Source organism: Tetrao urogallus (genome assembly GCF_951394365.1).
Source record: "Tetrao urogallus genome assembly, chromosome: 11".
NCBI lineage: Eukaryota > Metazoa > Chordata > Aves > Galliformes > Phasianidae > Tetrao > Tetrao urogallus.
This window is the reverse complement of record NC_136824.1, coordinates 3,150,038-3,170,687: the sequence shown is the minus strand read 5'-3', so window position 1 is coordinate 3,170,687 and position 20,650 is coordinate 3,150,038. Positions and strand designations below refer to the sequence as shown.

At 45.5% G+C, this 20,650-nt stretch overlaps 1 protein-coding gene across 1 annotated transcript in view; it reads right to left on the bottom strand.

The window, feature by feature from the left end:
* Nucleotides 1–17,257, bottom strand: part of ADAMTS17 (ADAM metallopeptidase with thrombospondin type 1 motif 17) — a gene marked incomplete at both ends in the record, with an annotated part of 165,463 nt that extends 148,206 nt beyond the window's left edge. The window contains 3 exons of the mRNA XM_079541061.1: nucleotides 7,070–7,232; nucleotides 16,285–16,631; nucleotides 17,188–17,257. Of these exons, the coding sequence (XP_079397187.1) occupies nucleotides 7,070–7,232; nucleotides 16,285–16,631; nucleotides 17,188–17,257 (580 nt within the window). The remainder of the gene's footprint in view (nucleotides 1–7,069; nucleotides 7,233–16,284; nucleotides 16,632–17,187) is intronic.
* Between the last annotated feature and the right edge of the window lie 3,393 nt (nucleotides 17,258–20,650).

Below are 20,650 nucleotides of genomic sequence, written 5' to 3'. Positions count from 1 at the left end.
AACAAGTAGGAAAAAAAAAATCACTGCATAGTAGAATGATCACTTGCTCTCTAATCCACCTCCCAAAAACATTATTTTTCTTTACAGGACCACTTCCATAGCAAATCACAAATTCATGACTATTTGTCTGACACATCAGCAAACAAGAATTTGAGAAAGAAGTCATGAACTCTGTGTTCCATCCAAAACATCAGGGAGATTTTATTACAAGGATTGTTATTGAAGCTAGCCTGTGGCTTAGACACATCAGTTAAAACTCTGTTCTGTAAAACAGTCATCAACACGTGTTAGGACACTGTCTTTCACGAAAGGTCAATGTAGTACCGGACAGCCACTATGACCTCTACCAGCTCACTGGATCAACTTGTTAGCAGAGCTTCAGAAACTGCCACCTCCTCAACTACGTGCACTCATCTCTTTTTAAAAGCACACCCCTGTAGGTTTTGCAAGCAACTGGAAGCAAGGACTTTCTTGTAAGACAGAGAAAACCTGATGTTACACAAAGCAGGCACATTGAGCATTGTTTAATGGTAAGACTGTTAAAGTGGGAATGGAAATACCTGCTCTGTCACTCCCTCTTAGCCTCTGTGGCTCGGTTCCTCCTCCTATATTTGATCTGCTCTGTTACTAGTTGTATTCTGAAGCAGAATTGATTTCCTTTGCTTGTGACAGACACAAAGGTCCCAACTTGCCTGGGGCCATGGGGGAAGATCCTGTAACACAAATATAATTAAGATCCAAATGACAAGGGCTGATATAAGTAAGAGCGAACTCAGAGTCCTCAGTTTTGACCACTTAAACTTAGCAGATCTGAAACCACTCAAAGCATAGTCTTAATCCCCTTTCAGGGATTTAGAGACCACAAAACACTTGGCTGCAGTTACGCTGTGAAAAATAGCATCACCAGCCTCCAGGTTTATTTTGTTTTAATGAGTCTTTAGCAAACGTGCTTCGTTTGCAAAGAATGTTTTCACAACTTTCAACCCTACCAATCCTAAGGTACGGTAGCTCAACTCCAATCACTTCTGCTGAGGGTGAAAGAGTCCAGGTTTACCAAACCAGGAGCTCTGCGCTTACAGCCTGGCCCCACTATTGCACCTACACCTTGAGAGAGGTAGCACAGACCTCCTCAGACACCAGTCAACTCATTTCTGGGGAGCAAAAGCCAGTAAAGAATGCAGTTTATCTCCAATAAATGTGTTGGATCTGCAGGTTAAGCTGAAGTGAAAAACAGCGTAATAGTTATTTTTAATCCCTTACATATACATGTGTCAAACTACATAGGGAACAGATCACAGAAAGAAACCGCCAGTTCAAGGATCAACTTGTCAGAGCCAAAGCCTCACAGTACTTCAGCCAGCTCAGACTTAGTAGATCTAATCTTTAAATAAAGAAGGTGCTTAAGAGTGAGGAGGTTACAGGTCGTAGCCCAAACAATCTTTAAATTTTTAATGCTTTCAGTCTTGCATACTCAGTTTGGGACACATATTAGCTGATGATTCAGAATTACAAACTACCTCAAAGGAAGCTCAGAACTTTTGAACGAAGGCAAAACCTTCCACAAGGTGTTCCCATCTTGGTCACACAAACATGTAGGTGCCCAACACAGTTTTTTTTCACATGTAAGATCCCAAGAGATCTGCTGAAGGTCACAAGTCAAAAAACAGCAGGAAGCAGAGCCAACAGAGTTCCAATTCCCAACTCTTGGCTCCAAGCCTGAGCTATGATTTATGACAATATGGAAAAAACAAAGACAGCTAAAAGGTAAGCAATGCATCTTAGTCTGCATGGAGCCACCTGTCTGCCTTCCTAGCCAAAATGACCACTGGAATAGCCATAAACATCCTGAGAGAAGGATGGGGTACATCAGACACTCTAGCTCATCAGCATCTGCCAGTTTAGATATCAAGTTCCAGTGGAAACTAGCATCAATTTTCATCAGGAACCAAGTGAAGGAGCAGTAAGTTCTACTTCAGCAACTGCTCTGGAAAAGGAAGAAACCCATTAACTACATATATTGGTACATCTTTTTTGCACCTTCACAGTAGACGAAGAAAAACCTGGAGCGCCTCCTGCTCCATATTATCCATGCTGTCCTTGTGCTGAGGGCTTCATCCAGAACAAATCAACAATAAAATTTCCCTTGCCATATGCGATGGAAAAGGCCACTTCTGAATGGTAGACTGATCCAAAAGGCTGCTGTTTGTCAGCCATAAGGAAACAATCACACACTTGCTGGGGAAAAGAAGAAAAAAAAGACTCCCTGCTTAGAAGACCAGGGACATGGAGAAACCAAAGGATTTACCCACACAAGACATACTCCCATAGCAACGCCCTGGAAGATCTAATTACTGATACAGGGAATACATCAATACTTGCAAACACTTAATCACATTACATCTTCTGCATTGTTGAAATCCTTGCTTTAATTCTTCAACAGATGCTTCCTAATATGGACTAACACAGGTTGCATTACATCTCTCTATTTTTAGTGCACATGTTTTTTGGCCACAACAACTGCTGTTTCAGGCCAAGTCAAAACTGCAGAGAAAACACATCTAAAAGACAATGATTAAAGATGGGAAAACTCAACATAACAGTAACGTGTTTAGGATTTATACCTGTTCAGGGAAACCATTCCCCGCATTCAATACCTGGCACTTAAATTATTGCCAGCTTTGATCAATTGTTAAAACAGTTTGCAAAATAACTAGATAGAGAAGCAATGCAGTTATTTTCTTAATTAAGATGTTGATCCTCCTGTGTTTATTTTCCTCTATTGACCTCCCTCCAGGCAGCACATTTGCATTAAACAAAAACTGGTTCATTCAACATGACAAAAGGGGGTTTAAAGCAAGCTCACATTCACAAGTAATTTATGAGGTCTACACCATAAACATGAAATAACCACCTACCCTCCAAAGACAAGCTGCTCTCACTGATACTTATGGGCTGTATTTTATATCAAATCCTTTCTACGTAAAGGGACTTTAATGCATTCTTGGAGACTTCTGGAAGAGTTACAACAGAGCTTATTTTTCCCAAAGAAACAAAATTTTACAACACAGTTAGAAGAGATTCCTAGGCTTTTCGTTTTTTTTTTTTTTTTTTTTTTTTTTTTTTTTTACTCCATCTTCAACATAGACATTTCCCCCTCAGTAAAAAAAGAAAAAGCAGCAAAAACCCCAACAACTGTGAGGAATTAAAAAACACAACACTACTTTTACTTAGAAGGCATAGGAAATATGTAAGATATATGACCAGATCAGATGAGGTTGTCAGGGAGTTTGTGGAGTCTCCCTCCTTGGAGATCTTAAGGATCACCAGCACACGGTCCTGGGCAACCTGCCTGAGCAGCAGGGTTGGATCAGATGGACCCAGAAGTCCCTGACAATCCAAACCATTCTGCAGTTCTGAGATGTCAGCAAGTGTTAAACTATTGTTTTTCCATGCATATTGTCACAAGCAAACAGCTTTATTGTGTATATACATACATATGATCACAGAGAGACAGGGCAATGAAAAAAGCCCTGCCTCAGGTATTTTCTAACACCTCTCTAAGTTTTAGGGTGTTAATAAAGGAGATCATACAGACCTCCACCAGTCCTTCCTGCTCTGCTCATTTCTTCCCAGTTAACAACTTTCTCTAAAGCACTAGGTTAAGGGGAAGGACAGACACTGTTAGAAAACAAATTAGCCCTGCAGCTACATATTGAGCCTGGGAATAAGTTAAGCTTATGCACAAACTTCCAGGCCTAACCTGAAGGCACTGCATAAGTTATGTATGATGCATTGAAACAGAGGCCTCTTTCTTTCTCTCTGATTGGCTCACACATTGAAACATTCTTATTCATATGTATTAAAGCCTAGAATAAGAACTCCCTGCAACTCCACTCTCTTTCCAGAAAAATCACTTGTACAAGACCTTTGACAAAAGAGTTGTCAAGCTCATTTTTAAAATCAGAACAACATGTGATAACATTTGTACCCCAAATTCAGCCCAGATTCTTTGGTTATCATCTCTAGAAGTGTTTCACATCAATGGTGCAAAGCTATTTCCCATGTTTCTAATGACGCCATGCTTCAGAGCTAATGAAACCCAACCTTCCCTTCCTTCCCCCTCACAGCATATGCACCTGGAAATCTTCTAATGGGTTTTCTGTTTGCCTCACAGGGGCTCATGTTCATGCCTGTGCAGAAACACGCACTGCGACTTGAACTCTTCCTCCTGCTGTATGACAGGTGATAAAAATACTACAGATACACATATCATATGACTAACACTAGCACCTGGCCTACGATGGCTGGATCCATCCTTTGCTGCTTGAGCACTTCAGAATTCAGACAAAAGAACCAACAGACTGGGGATTTTTTAACCCATTAATAGCCACTTTCAGCTTCAGATCTCAGAGATCCAGTCATGCATGACCTGAAGTGCTTTTCCACTTCTGACAACAGACAGATTAATCCTCCTATACAAATTATACCAGAAGAAGTTTAGCTCCTGCAAAACTCTCCCACAGCTCTAGAAAATTGTAGTGCTGTAGGACATGTTATGCCTCTTAAAATAAAGGAGTCGTTTCAGAGATTTTAACAACCTTTTATCAAACCAGATTGCTTGCATTACCTAGCCCCAAGGGACTGATCAGTTCAGCTTTCCTTTGCCATCGCTTGGGTCTATGAAGAAAACACAAGGAGAATGCTCTTGGAAAGCTCACTCACAGTGCTGACACACGGCACTTCCTGATTAAGCTCATTTTGCTTTCCTCAACTACTTCCCTCCCCTCACCCCTACAAGTACTCACACAAGTTACTGTATCACCAGGCTTTTGGTTAGTTTTTCTTTTCCCTCTCAATCACTTTAGTTATCACAGGACACCCCTCCGCAAATACATTTTGCCATTGAGTTCCACTAGCTCTGTTCAGATTTCCACTTAGATTTAGATATTCAATAACTCATATTAAAATACAGCATGCAATACTTTGTATTTTGGTTGAACCCCAAACAACTCCACATCATGTTACACACTGACGAGTTATAAAATTTCAAGAAAAAAAAAAAAAGCACCTTTAAAGGTGATTCTTATCTGTTCTAGAAATTCAAGAAAAACAGGTAAGGAATGGAAAATGCTCAAGCCGGCAGCTTCGTGGCTTTGAAAACACCAGGAAAAACTCTGGAAGCAAGCCCCAAGATCACCATCACCACACAATTTCATTACAAATAGACCTTTTGTGTGTCAGAGAGGATTAACTTTTCTTTGGTTTCTGAACTCCTGTGCACAAAAGTTAATCCAAACCAGACAGGAGTCAATTAGGTCGTTAATGTGCTAAGCCTATTAACAGCCATGACTTACATTTCTTCCCCGCAACAATGAAAAACATTCAAGAGTCTGCCTTTAAGTGGCAAAGCCCATGAGCAATTTCGTTATTTTATGACACAGCTACTTGAAGCAGTGGCTGTTTGCATAAGCAAGTAGTGCTCCCCATCGCGCCGCAGCTGAGCGCTTTGTTCCCCTCTTAGCCTAACCAGCCTGCACTTCATGCAAAGAACCAGCACCCAAGGGAGCCGAGTTCTGCTTGTAGCTCTTTTGCAAAGCCCTACACAATGTGGGGCGTGTGTGTATATATATATATATATATGTATATATATATATATGTATATATATATATGTGTGTATATATGTGTGTATATATGTGTGTATATATGTATATATATATATATGTGTGTGTGTGTGTCTTTCTCTCTCTCTCTCTTCCCCCTCACCTAAAGCCACCCTGGTCTCCCACAAGACTCAGCAAAGCACATGCTATCCCCAGCTCCAGTTAAATACAAAAGCCAAACTTTATTAAGCTGACGGTTGCCAATTCCACTCAGTTCGTTCACTTTTCTGTTACTTTTGCCAATAAAAAAAAAAAGTTTGGTGTTCTTTCTACTGTCATTTTCCTGTATGTTCAACCACGAGATTGTTTTTGACCATCTGTTGTTCCATACTCATAGATCTTACACCTGCACAGATTTTACCTGCTTTCTCTGCTTCCTATTTTCTCCCTTTAGAAAGGTAGTAGAAGATAACACAGGTACCTTAACATGCTGCCTTTATTTAGTACACAGCCCATCCAGCAGAAGACAGAAGCTGAAATACTAATGAGGTAATGGAACAGAAGAGGAATAAAAGGAAAAGAATATAAAGAAATGACTTTGTAAAGTTCATTGAAAATACCCCCTGTACACAGCACACCTAGATGGTGGTGAAAAGTGTGACAACTGCATTTTTTCTGTTTTAACCACTAAACATGAGAACACAAGATTTTTAACAATTCACACACACACACACACAAAGTGCCCTCCACAGCCTTAACTGGAAGAAGGTGAAAGACAGGAAGAAAGCTGAAACAACCATCAGCAAAGAAACAAAAATTAAGAAGTCTGCAAGCTGACAATGCACCCTGATGTATTCTGTTATGGACAGTGTGTTCTTCTAGACAGAAGTAGAAATGATGGCACATGAGAAGCTGAAAAGGAAAGCATAAGAGAAACTGCTTGACTCTTTTCCCCCTCCAGATATCTTTTTGTCCTGTTAAGTGGATTCCTGGATATAATCTTCACAACAAATACTTCTGATTAAATGACATGAAACTACCCAAAATGACACTTTTGTTCTGAAACGCAGAAACCACCACTCTGTCCGCACCTACATCATTGCAGTGTCACAACTCCAGTGAAAAGCTGAGATGAAAAAGCAGCCCTCAACCAATTTCAGTTTCAAGATTTAAGTCTTTGCTAAAAACGCTGTCAATTCCTTCCAGCGCAACATCTACATCACACAGGTGAAGCAGAAGTTATAGCTCATCTCCTCACCAATCAAAGGTTACAGCATGTATCCTAATTACATTTGTGATGTGGCTCCTTCTGCCTGAAGAAGCAGAGGTACTCATTCGCACACGCCATTTTTCACTACTTCCTGTGGTCACAACACTCAAGGTACAAAATAGAGACATTCACTGAAGGACAACAGTTACAACTATAACTGTATATTCACGGCTGTTTTCCGAGCTACTTCAAGCTCACCTGCTACAACCTTGCAGTGCTCATCAGGAATGTGCTTCAAAGAATGGCTTGATTTTGTGGATCGTCTACGTCTGATGAAGTGTTCTTTTCCGCTAAATGAGGTCTCTGATGTATTCACTGGTTGTATTAACATGTGCTCTGATCCAATTTGAATATAGCCAACCTGTCCACAACAGAAGGAAATGAAAAAAGGATATCAGTTTGTTATCCTAACCATTTCTATCAACCCAGTCTTGCCCCAGATTGTTTCCCTGCAACTGTTATTTACAGTGTGAGGAAAAGTGAATATTGATCTTGTTCAATCTACATAATACAAACAATAAGGAAGTTCCTCTGCTTTCCTTATTTATCTTTGATTATATAGTAATATTCAGGAACGCCATTATGCAAAGCTACTATACGTGTCCAAAAAAACAAAAAACCAACCACACAAGAATTGTTGTCAACACCTGTTCTTCCACTTCTCTCTCCCCTCAAGTAGAACACTACTCCAGCTGGAAGCATAAAGATGTATGTCCGTGTTCAGTTCACATAAGAACAAATAACCCTACTAACATAAATGCTTTCATAACCACCATTCTAATTGGCAGCTAAAATTACATTGTTATCAAGTGGCATTTATTACCTCAGCAGAGAGATTTCCCGCAAACAGTAGACTGGCTACGTGCATCATTCTTGCAGAACCACTCACATTTTTTAGTATGAGGACCAAATACCTCTTACTAATTGCAAGAGGCCACACAGAGAGTGGCCTATTGTACCTTGCCAGTGATTATCTTTTCAACCCTACCTTGAAAAAGTAACACAGGGAAGGCAAAGTCCCTGGCTAAGTAAGACTCCACAGGCCAGCATTACAACTCTGCCTTTCTTGCACCAAGTCCATACCATACACAAGGACTGCAAGAATATCTTTGGAAGGCAGTTTCTGCCCCAGGACAGCCCTCTTCTGCTTGCAACCAGTAGTTTGTAGAGTTTGTATGCATTCCCTATTCCTTTTCCAAAACATAAGAAAAAGAGTGGAGGCAAAGATATTACCTAACAAAGCTTCCAGGTTTAATAATCAACACTGTCATAACACATTAGAGAAAGTAACTATGTACAGTGAAGGTTTTTAAACTTGCTTCCCATTGTACTAATCCAATGTTTATTTGTATAGCAATTGAACGCCCTGAAACACAGCTCTTTGTAACACAGTCCCTTGGAAGTAATCTGTAGGTCTGATCCAACTTCTTCTGCTAGTAACCAAAGGCATCACATGTCCTGCTGGGAGGCATCAGATCGTGCCTTTGGTACACCTGGTAGGTAATGGGACTTACAAGATTGTAACCTACAGAACCCCTGCATAACATCCATCCTAAACATACAAAGATTAGACTCCCCCCGTCCCATCACCGAGTTCCATGCCAGCCAGAAAACAACCTAACTAACTGCTCTGCACATATGTGCAAATAGTACATATTTCAACATCTGACTGTACTAATATGATTTGTAACACACATTACATACATACTGTAAATCGTACATTTCCACACCTTCCTGCCAAATTCAGTCCTCACGTACACCCAGGAAATCCCTTTGGCCCAGTATTTCCAGCAAGAGAAATTTCTCTCAGAGAAACGAGAGCTCTCGTCTTCTGACAACACAAACTGAACAGCATCAGTGAGAGAGGAGGATCTCTCAGAAAGGGTCACTACTTTTGAAGCAGCAGCTGAAGAATCAGTGTTTCTCTCTGCCATGGTTGCCTAGGGCACACCTCTGTAAGTTGGGCAATTCTGTCCAAATTGCTTCAAAGACAACAAAACTCCAATGCCTTATTCTTCCAGTCTCCTTTACAATGTTTTCCATACTTCCTCTCCTTGTTTCAGTCTTCCAGTCGGGAGGTAGCCCCAACCCCCTTATTTAATATACGTTTTAATTATTTAGAAGAAGGGCTGTAAATCTGGTGCCATGGTACTAAAAGACACACCAGAGCTCCTGAAACGCTGCCAACCATTTTTGTTGGTGCCAAAAATATGTAAGAAGAAGTCAGTTTCATCACCACCCAACATTATCCCAACTTTCTGGCATCAAGTGTGAAAATAATTTAAACCACTGGAAAAGACTTATGTTTCACATTTGCTTTGGGATTGTGAAACCTATGGAGGGAGAAAGACATGCGCCTTCACCCTGGAATAGGTTAAGAAGCAATCCCAAGTTTAATCAGGCAAGCCAACTAGAGTTTCAGGCAGGAAAGAACTGCAGGATTGAGCCTGTAAAGTGTTCCGAGGGAGTTAGAGTTCTCCTTCAACTTGCCAGTTGCATTCTGAAGAGTTTTCAAATGTTGGTCCAGATTTGAATCCTCTGGTCATTGCTTTGCTTTTTCCTTAAGAAATCCATTCCTCTCATTGCCTCCCTTACATCTTCCAACTACCACATACCACGCTGTGCTAATCGCAGCATGAGATATCAGACATCAGCACTGGACAACTACTCTGAGTTCTTCCTCCCTGCATGATGTTCATGGGCTACAAAAAGCTAGATTTTGAAGATAAGGAAGTAAAACATCACCGTCAGTGCTATTTCCCCTTGTCTCTGGAAATCAGTCTAATTAAATACAATGCTATGGATCTGTTGAGCCACATTTACCTAGAAAGATGCATATGAAAAGCTGGCAAATTCCCTCTGACTTTTCTCTCATGCTGAAAGCCCACATGCACAGGACCAGCCACTCATATTGCCTAGTGGCCCAGAAAACAAGTGGCTGCTGCCCAGCCTACCCATCCCCAAAGCACCTGTTATACAGGAGTCATCAAGATAACAGGAATTGAGACGAGCTTAGAACTTCACTGTCATCTGTATTAGTGATCTAACTCGGATTCACAGTTACCATGACAAAACCGTATAGCTGACACTCATTCAGCTTAGCTAGCAGGAAAGGATGGAATAATTTCCACCTCAAAAAGGCAGGCAATCTAACTGGCAAGTCAAAATAATAACTAAGAGACAACTACAGCCCCAGTGCACACAGAGCTGAACAGAGGCTACATCTTCCAGATTATCCTTAATTTACAAATTATTTCAACATTGCTCACTACCACTGGAGAATTCCATTCTCCAAGTCACCCAAATATTCTTACAAACACTTCCTGCGTCTCACTTACCTATAGTTTTCTACATGCGTTGGTCACTCGAGCAAGAATCTCTGACCTATGCTCACATCACCCCTAGTTCAGCTGCCTTCTACACACTATCATCCTCCCTAGGGGACCTGCAGGCTAAACGACAGGAATGTCCTCATCGCATCGCTGAAGCTAGACCAGTACCAAAGGGACTGCATTTGTAATCACACTGTCCTGCTTCAGTGTTCTGCCTCTGTCCCCTGGTAGCAGTGGTGGAGCCGCAATAGCTTGAGGGCTAGCTCAGGACAGGAATCCAACGTCCTCAGTGTTCTCTGCGCGTGGCTCTGGACCTTCCCACACATTAATAGGCTCCAGCAGTTACGCTGTTTTTCCAGCCCTTTCTATTTTCACAACATCTTTGAACAAGATCTGAAACACTGAATCTTTAACAGATTTTTCTTTTTTTCTCCAAAGCATTCATTAGTTACAAACATACGAATGTGCATAAAAGAACAGTTCAAATCATCTGACGAATTCCATCCCCTCCACAATTTCTCAGCTGTTAAACCGCTAATCTTAATTTAACCATTTCCTCAAAGTTAACAGGAAGTTAATATCTCAAATGAAGAATAAAAATCAAATTTAATAAACTTGACGTGACTTTCAGACCTGTCCTTATCAATTGCATCTCAGCTTAAAGTCAACTATTATTTACAAGTGTAACTCAAATTCAAAACGAGAACATTTGCTCCAGGGTCATTTGAGGTTTAAACTGAGTTACAAGAGCAGACCATACCCAAGAATATCCAACTGCACCTCCATCTCAACTTGTCCCTACACTGCATAACCAAGGAAACTCTCCTTTTTCACTGTGGAAGAAGAAAAAAAAAAAGAAATCTAGCTCAAAGAAACCCAGCACAGCAATTTTAAGAGGTTTAAGTTTTCAGCTTATGGACCAGATATGGATGGATGCCAAACAGCTCCTCTCCTAGACAAGGGAATTCAGCATAGCTGAAGGTTTCCTGAGGGGAAATCATATCATCTTATAATCCCAGCATGCCTGCGCTGCCCTGCTTTCCTTAAGAGCAGAGGCTCTTGCAGTCACCTGAAGGGCAGCATTGCCCCGGTTGCAAAAGCAAAGCATCTGCTACCACTGAATAGGGATTGAGCTCACCAAGCCCCAGACATCTACTCTGAATCAGGCATCACCTCCTCCTGCAGTGAGTGAAGAAAGGCGAACACCTCAAATGGGGCAATTCACTGGGCAAAGGTATCTAAGAAACAGGACAAACCATCAAGGAAGCACTCTTTGCAAGCATCCATCTTTCTTGTGCTCTCTCCATTTCAAAACAAGTCAGGTTTACAAGCAACAGGCTGTGGCCTCTTCTGCACCCTTCCCTGTCTTTGTTACAAGGTTCTTATTTCATTAGGAGTCCCTCAAGGTATTACTGGTTTCCTGGAGCCAGTAGTCCAACTTACTCAGTTCTCTTTGCCCTGGCTGGTCTCCCATACTGGATCCCAAACCATGCTTTTGCATCCAGTTCCACCATCAGCACTTACAGCCACCTGGAAACCACCAGGAGTTCAGAGACTTTGAAAAAGCTACACATGCAAATAGTGTTTGAGCCTGGTCCCAAACACACCTTGTGAACTGCAACGTGAACAACAGAGGAGCACAGATTCCCAGGTACTGCAGCTAACTGGTAAATGTTTCGTCCATCTAACCTTGCTCAGTAGCCAAAAGGATAATCATAAAATAAGCATGTGAATATGCATGTAGCTTGGCAGTAAATAAGCTCTTCTCTTTAGTGTTGATCATATGAGACAGCACTGCAAAATGTTTAAGGTTTCCTGATTTTTAGCATATTTCTTAAGAGGTAGCTTCAATTACTGTGTTCCATCCTATAACGAGAACATCGCTGAGCCATACATGAATCCTTCTAGCATGCATCATCCATTTCCACTGATCTGTTCTGCATAAAGGAGTGTCACCGAGTTCAAAGGAGACAAACTGAGGTATGAAAAAGTGAGATGAATGAGCCTCAGCAGGAGGGAGTAACAACCTCAACTCAGAAGAGCAATCCACTTCAGGCGGACAGCCTCAGAGCACTCTTGAACCCAAAACAAAGATTTTAGGTCTCAGAAAAAATAGCAGTTACTTGCAAATAAGTTTCCTCCTCTAAATGCATCCCAGTGATCTTCCACTTTCACAAGGTTCCTTAACGAGAGACCTGAATTTCATCCCTCTGTCAAAACCTAACATTCATTTTGACCTGCACAATTACTGCTGAAAACTGTACCTTTTTCCAGAATTTAGGTACAAAAATATAAGAAGAGACTATGTCATTTTTAAGGCATTGACACTGCAGTCCAACAGACTGTGTAACAAAGCCTTTAGGAATCTCACATTTTGGATACAGCTTGAGGCAACAACGAGCAGTGTGCAAGTGGGGAACAAGTCTCCCATAGACTACAGGACTCTGCCTCTTTCCCTTATCTTAGGTCCACAAGACATGATAAGCCATGCTGACTCAGAAGGCACTGAGCCATCACAGCACGATGAAAGGGTCTCTTACAATCATTAACTGCTCTGGTTGGAAAAGACCTTAAAGATTGTCAGGTCCAGCTGCAAACCTAACCGTACTACCCTAACTCTAACAATCCTCTGCTAAATCATGTTCCCAAGCACCACATCCAAACGGTTTCTAAACGCATTCAGGGATGGTGACTCAACCACCTCCCTGCGGAGCCTATTCCAGTGCTTAACAACCCTTTCTGTAAAGAAGTTTTTCCTGATACCCAACTTAAACCAACTTGAGGCCACTTCCCCTCATCCTGTCACCAGTGAGAAGAGACCAACCCCGCTCTGCTGCGATCTCCTATCAGGTATTTGAAGAGACAGCAGCAAGGTCTCCCCTCTTCTGCTGTGTTCCCTCTGCATCAATCCAAGAAGTGCCACAGAAGAATAACGATGCACTGCTCACCTTTGCTAGAGAGCATAGGTGCAGTATGCAGGGAGCAACAGACTACACGTAACTGAAGTTGCACCTGAAAGCAGTGTATGGGTATCTCCAAAAAGTCCCAAGCAAGCTGGAATTTCCAGACTGAAGAGAGACATCACCTACAACAGAAGTCTCAGTCAACTACGTAGTACAACTCAAGATGACACAAACTGTGGCCTTATGTAGCTGGAGCTATCTGAAAAAGAGACAACTTCCTGCACCACGTCCTGTCTTCTAGCATTGGACAGATGAGCTGCAGAACTTTGCTTCTGGTCATGTCTCCACAGTACCAGGAATGGACAGTTCAGTCCTTCAGCACGGTAAGAAGGGAAGTGTTTGCACAACCGTGCTCCTCAGCTGAGATACAGTCCTGCCATGCTAAAGGCAGTAGTGCTTTTCAGGAACACAGCACCTCCAATCTCTCTGCAGTTCCCAAGTTGCAAAAAAGCTTGGAGCACCTTCACATGTGGTACTCTTAACTACACAGACAGGGCCTTAGGTAAATCAGTCTTAAGTACATCACGGCTTGACATGGCTGCAAGAGCGTGGCCATCCTTCTCAAGGCAATTGCAAGCTATGACAGGAAACTGTAATAGTTCACATAGTGGTTAGTAGCAGCATTTGCAAGAGGAGTTTTAAAAAACAAAACATAACCTTTAGGTGCCACGCTGGGAAACTGACAGGACTACCAGGAAGCAATTGCTCAGTCCAGTTGTAGCTCAGTTTTCATGCCACTGCATCAGGGATTTTGTTCTTATTAGATCTCTCCTTGCCTTGATCATTTCACTCTTTGTGTGTGTGTGTGTGTGTGTGTGTGTGTGATTCATTGTAAATGTATTCCTCAACCATGCTATGAAGTCTGAGCCAGCTGGAGACCAGGATATGGTATTTCTAACTCTGACTGACCAGGACTCCTCAGTGAGATATCTTGAACATTTGCTTCCAGTCCTATTAGCATTCCCACATTGGGTTTTTCAGGAAATGCCCCACTGCAATGCTAGCACTGCTCATGAATGACAGGATATACAGGCTGCAAGAGTTCAGGATATTCAGGATATACAGACTGCAGTAAACAGTCTTTCTCCCAACCTGTCCCAGGCTTCATCTATACACCACCAGCAAATCTTTACTAGTGATGAGGGTAAAGACTTCTCCTTTCTCTGTAAGCAGTGCCTAAGTGAGCAACTAGGATAATTAAATAGAGCAACTAGAATAACACTGTAGCATTGGTTTGGGTATTTTAACTGTCAGATTACGTGACAAACAATTGGGCTCCAAAATCACCTGACTTTAGGGCCACTCCAGATTCAAGACCTAGACAATCTGAGGCACACTTCACTCTTCTGATTCCTGGAAGCACCTTCCCACTCAATTGCATAGCTTTTACTACAGGTATGCAGATTTAGTACAGCCACCACAAAATGTAAACATAGGAGATTTAGCCTGCTTTCACAATGTTCCCTGTTTACTAATAAGCTTACAAAGCCAAAAGGTCAGTGTAGCCAGGAAAAAAAAAAGGCTATGTAGTGATGTAGATCAGTTTAACAAATCCAATTCAAAAGTTAATGATGTTCATCTTAAGTTTAGGTTCAGCTTACAGACACTTATGCTTTCTTTTCCACATCAAAAGCTGTTAGCACATATGTGCCACACATCTGCTCTGATCACTTTTTTCATTCCTGGTGATTATGAATAGATTCCTGTAACCGGAAAAGTGCCTCAGCATGCAGAGACTTATCTCTCTCAGTGCATCTGCCCACATCACTCTCAGTGCTCCCAGGACCAGATTCATAGGCACAGGTGAGCAGAGCTTTACCAGCACAACCCCTTACGCAGGTGGTAGTACTGACTTTGGCCCCCAGGAGTGCCACAAACAAGCAGCTTTGATAGTAGCCACTTTCTGATCACAAGTTACATCAATTCACTCATTGCTTAGAGTTCATTACACAGATATTGCAATGTCACAGCTCATTTCTGAGGTGCAATGAACAAAGACCAACCAATTTTGTTAGTCTTTCTCAACTTTCCTGCTGGGAGCACTGTCAATCCTTTTCACTCCTCCTGCTCCATCCCCTGATCTCAGGCAGTTAGCACGTGCCTACAGCTACATTCCTCTTTTCAAAAAGGCTCTTTCTATCTGTCTGATTTTTAGAGCAGGTCGCACTGGAAGCGCTCGGTGACCGGGAATAACGAAACAAGCGACAGAAGCACGGAGCTGTGGCTGACTTCAAGCCTGAAGCAGAGCAATTCGCTCTGAACCCTGAGGAAGCCCTCGGTGCACAGCTCAGTTTATTGAGCCACTCTACTCACTATCTCGAAGCCACGTTTGTTTTGTTTTCTTTTTTCCCCCTTTAAACCTGAGGCACAGCGCCCTCAAACGGTTCAGAAATGAAGCCTCCAGCCCGCAGCACTCCAAGCGCTTCCCAGCGCAAAGCAGTTTAAGAAGCCATGTCCAGCAGGGACCTGTACCCACAGCTCAAGCACACACCCCAAGACTGGGAACCACCAGCCAGCCGCCATCCCGAGCATCTAAAGCTCCGCTTCCCTTTGTGAGGAACACAAAGGCCGCCCCACACGGGATCACCTCATCTCCCCAAGACACTCACGGGGGATCCCAGGCGCTGTGAGGCCGCCCGAGGCGGCAAACGCACGGCGGAGGGTTTGACCCCAGCCGCGCTGTGGGGATCCCGGAGGGAACAAGAGGGCAGGCAGGTGACAAACCGTGCCACCGAGCTGCGAAATGGAGGGTGCGTGACACCGGTCAGGACAGTCCTCAAGCCCAGCTGGGGGCCGACGGAGAGTCCTCACGGGACACCTCAGCACAGCCCGCGGCTGAGGAGAGGAGGCGATGCGCGAGACCTTTCCCGCCCCCGCGAAGCTGACAGGAAAACCGCCGCGGGGACGACGGAGCTCCGCACGAGACGCGCAGGGCACGGGAGCGGCACGCGGGGAAGCGGCGCTGAGGCGAGGAGCCGGCGCGCAAGTTCGCGCATCCGCGGGGGTGGGAGCGAGGGGAAAGGGGTCGGTGCCGACAGGAAAACCCGCGGGGTCAGCGGAGGGGCGGGGGGGAGAAGCGGGGCCGAGGTCCGTCAGAGCGGGGGCGGGGCGGCAGTACCAGCCCGGCGCAGGTGCTGAGGGAGGCGAAGGAGTCGCTGCGGTTCAGCACGCGTCCCGTGTAGAAGCAGAGCCGCTCCGCCGGGGGCCGCCGCTCCTCCCCGCGCCGATGCTCCACCACGAAGCCCCGGGCGAGGAAGCGCAGGTCGCGGCGGAGGAGCACGTAGAGCTCGGTGCCGGCGGCGGGCAGGCGAAGCAGCACGGCCTCTCCCGCCGCCTCCCGCGGCCGCAGCAGCTCCCGACGGCGCCGGGCTCCGCCGCGGTCCCCTCTCCCGGCGGGAGGCAGCAGGTGGATCCTCTCCAGCTCCACTCGCTCCGGGATCACCACTTCCAGCTCCGCTCCGCCGGCTGCAGGCGAGAAGGAGAGAGAAGAGAGGCTCAGCGCTCGCGGCCCGACGGGACGGACGGCGTTCCGCGGCCCCGGACCTCCCAGCCCCGCTCTGCTGCGATCCCACGGACTGGAAGTCGTGGAGCCAGCGGGAGAAATTAATCCTCCCCCCTATATATATATATACACACACACACACAAATACACGAGAGACAAAAACGCGCGGGGAAGAGAGGAATAAAGCAAACGCTCAAGCTACTCGCATCATTAAAAAAATATATAGCTCAGACACAAGCATCGCATTTCACCAATCCCAATAAAAATCTGCAGGGAGAAGGGGAAAAGCAGAGCAAGCCGGAGCCGCAGCCAAGGACAGTCAGCAGCTTTCCACATGAAACGTTACAGCAGCAGCGAGAGGACAGGAAAAGAAAACGTAGGAGCCTGGAGCGATCCGCGCTGCAGAGCGGGACCGCGGCCACGCAGGGGATCCGCCGCGCGCCCCGTGCCTGCGGGCGGCCGCCCGGTGAGGGGCTGTCAGCGCCTCCGGGGCGGGGATGCGAAGGAGAGAAGCGCTACCTGTGCCGGCGTCCAGTCCCCAAAGCAGCAGGCAGGGAAACACGAGAGGCAGGAGGCAGCCGTCAAACATTTTATGGCAGCGACGGGGCCCAGCGCGGAGCGGCGGCGGAGGAGGCGGCGGCGGCCCGGAGTGAGCCCTGCCCGCCCTCGGAAAAAGTAATCAGCGCCGCCGACAGCCCCAGCGTGGTGGGCGCCCGGACACGCCCCCTCCGCGGCCCCGCGCGCTCATTGGCTCGCGTCCCCCTCGGCGCCCCGCCCGCCGCCCGCCCATTGGCCGCGCGCTGAAGGCGCTGGGCGGTGCGGGGAGGGGTGCACGTGGGTGAGGGCGGCCGGCTGGGGGCGCCCTCTTCTGCCCCGGCCCGACGCGGAGCTGCAGCGCGGCCGCTGCCTCCCGGGTGTCCGTGGGACCGCCTGGGACCCCCGAGGGGCGGCGTGGAACAGCTGACAGAGCCCGGCTGAGCGGCGAGCCCCGCTGCGCCATCCGCGTGCCCCATCGTTCGCTACCAAAAGAAGCCTGACGCTGCTGTGCAGCAGCTCTCTTGATAAATTCATTCATTCCGTCATTTGCTGCAGCCTTTCCTACCACCGTCTCCAGTCCTGATCCGTTCTTTATTTCTGAAAAGACTGGGGAAAAAAAAAGCGAGATGGGAGTACGAGTGCACAAAAATGTGAGGCAGTCATACTGTGAATCACATCACAGACTCACAGTAACATTGGAGTTGGAAAAGAGCCCTAAGATCATCTAGTTCAGCCATCCACCTACCACCAATATTGCCCACTAAGCCACGTCCCTAAACACCTCTGAGGGTGGTGATTCCACCACCTCTGTGGGCAGCCCGTCCCAGTGCCTCACCGCTCCTTCTAAGGACCTGAACCTCCCCAGGTGCAACTTTGAGGCCGTGCCCTCTTGTCCTATGCAATGACCTTGTGTACACCTAGAAACATTACCACACTGAGGGAAAAACAACAACAACAACAACAAATCCACACAAGTGTCAGGAGATCCAAAAGTTTCTTCATTTTTAAAGAGGTTTAAAGCGGGGAGGATGGGCTGTTCAAGAGGGCACTGTGGGGGAGGAGGCAGCAGCTACCTGCTCTTACCATTCCACTTGCAGGGCACACACAACCCACACGCAGCCATTTCTCATCTCTCCAAGATCTGGCACCCTTAAGAGCTCCTTCCCACCTGATGATTCTGCCTCCATGTCCTCAGCAGCCCAGAAGTTAACAGTAAGCCTGGCTCAAGGGCTGCTGAAGGCAGGAGGGTAATTTCCAACAAGACAAAGATTTCTATTGTGTTTGGTGGGCTCTGGATCAGGTCTTGTGCTCCCGGCATGGCTGAGTCACAGCAAGCAGTAAAGACTGCGCATTAACAGCTTTAAGCTGCTGTGGCCAAGCAGAGCAGCATCCTAGAGCTCAAACTTGCAAAAATCTGCAACTTCTTTACTGCATTCATAAAAGAATTCGAAAGAAGACCCATAAAGGAGCATGAACGACTCTGGCAGGTCTCACCACAGATCTTGCACAAGCATTGTCCGATGCTCAGCCCTGTGAGGACAGGCAGCTGGGGGTACCCCTAAGAAGAAGGCCATTTGAAACTAGGAAAAGGGCTGGGGAGAAGCTCTGTAAACAACTGCATTAGTGCAAAGTGAAGGGGAGAGCAAAGAAATGGCGATTTACAATGATCTTAGCTGTACTGTCAGCTAAGATTTCCACTCAAGGTATTTCACCAAACATGGCTCTCTCCGGTCACTATCTTGAAGCCAGACTGCAACGAGGCAAACAAAAAAAGGAAACAAAGTACAAGCCATCACACACACTTGGCCTCCCTCTTCACTGAGCCAAATCTACCCTTTCCCAACTCAGATAAGTTCCTCTCAGCTTTACACCTGGTATCCATCCATACCCTTCTAGACATCAGAGCCTTTGCAGCCAGGTGCCCTATCTGTACAGTAGTCAACAGGTAGGACCTCATACATCCAGGATCATGCATTTCCTCCTTTGCATAGGTCTAGAGACTTCAGGCTGACTGTAATACAGCAGCAAGTGCAGCAATGACAGCAGAGTAGCAAGGTCCTAAGCTGCAGCAAGTGAGGAGTTGCTCAAATACGACAGCCATAGTGCAGAAACAAAGGAAAGAAGTTACTTACTTTCAGAAGGTCTCAGTTATACAGGGATCTCTGCCACCAACCCTTACATGAGTCTGGAATGGGGTGAATCCTGGCTCCACCCCTTCTGATCACTCAGCTGCATTGCCTTGCCTTGCATGCACCTGAGCTCCCCTGGGTGGGCCCTGCCTTCCCACCAGGTGCTCAATCACTGTTTCAGGCCACGACTTAGCATTTCTGCTGCACTGACAAAAGCTACCAGTCTGAACAAACAGCCCCTTTTTTGTCAATTTTATCTTTTCATGTTCTGTAAAAAAAGGTTTGGTTTTCTAATTCTGCTCAGGATGTCTTTCTCATGTTGCCTTGCAGGAGAAGTGACCACAGCAAATATATTGTGTTTCCAGATATTTAGCCACATGCAGAGTCCAAAAGACAGGAAAGTCAACACTATTTTCTCTCTTCCAGGCATTGTGGAAGTCCCAGGCAAAAGGAATCGTAAGAACACTCATTCTGCCAGCACAGCAGCACTGGGAGGACATTGCCTGTGGTCAGCACTAAGAGTGAAACTGAGTATCTGCAGCCAGTTCCCAGCAGACAAAATCTGAGCAAAGCCAGGACCCATGTCTTCAATTCACTTTTTTAATGTGAGACCAGGTGAGATTTAATAGCTCTGTGTTTTCCTGCCTCTTTTAAGAGGCAGTCTATGCTCTAGCATGAAATAAGTTACCAAAGCAAAAGGACTGGCTCAGAACCCATCCAAATGAGAGAAGAACACCACCTTGCCATATGCCAATAATGTAACATAACATTAAAGCCTCAGAAACTGAATTCTCCCCTGAACCAACAGCTTCAGTGCCTCCCTGTAAGGCTAGAGCCCATGCTGGCACAGCAGCTATAGGCAACTTCCCCTCAACTCTTCCACTCGTGGCAATTCTCCACTCCTGAGAACCAAGAGGCAATCTGATTTGTGAGCTGCCAAACCTGGCCTGAGCCCCAAACAGCCATGCTTAAATGCAGACCACCAGCTGTCTTCATTTGCTAAGGGACCAAATTCAATGCCATGTCTTTTTCCTCAAAAAGGTTTGAGTGGGGGGTCGTAAATTTGCTTAAACATTTAGTAGATTCTTTCTTCCACCTTCCAAACACCTCTGCCAAAATAATAATGCACAGAAAGAATTAATTTAACAGTGTGGAGGAAGAGGGTCACTAATAAAAAGAAGTGTGTAACACACGGCGTGGAAGGACTCAGCGGCTGAGCTGGCCAGCACAGACCACGCTGGTCTTCACAAAGCATCACAAAGATGCAGAGCCTTTGGGCAGGGGCCCAACAGGTAATATTGCACCCAACAGGTGCA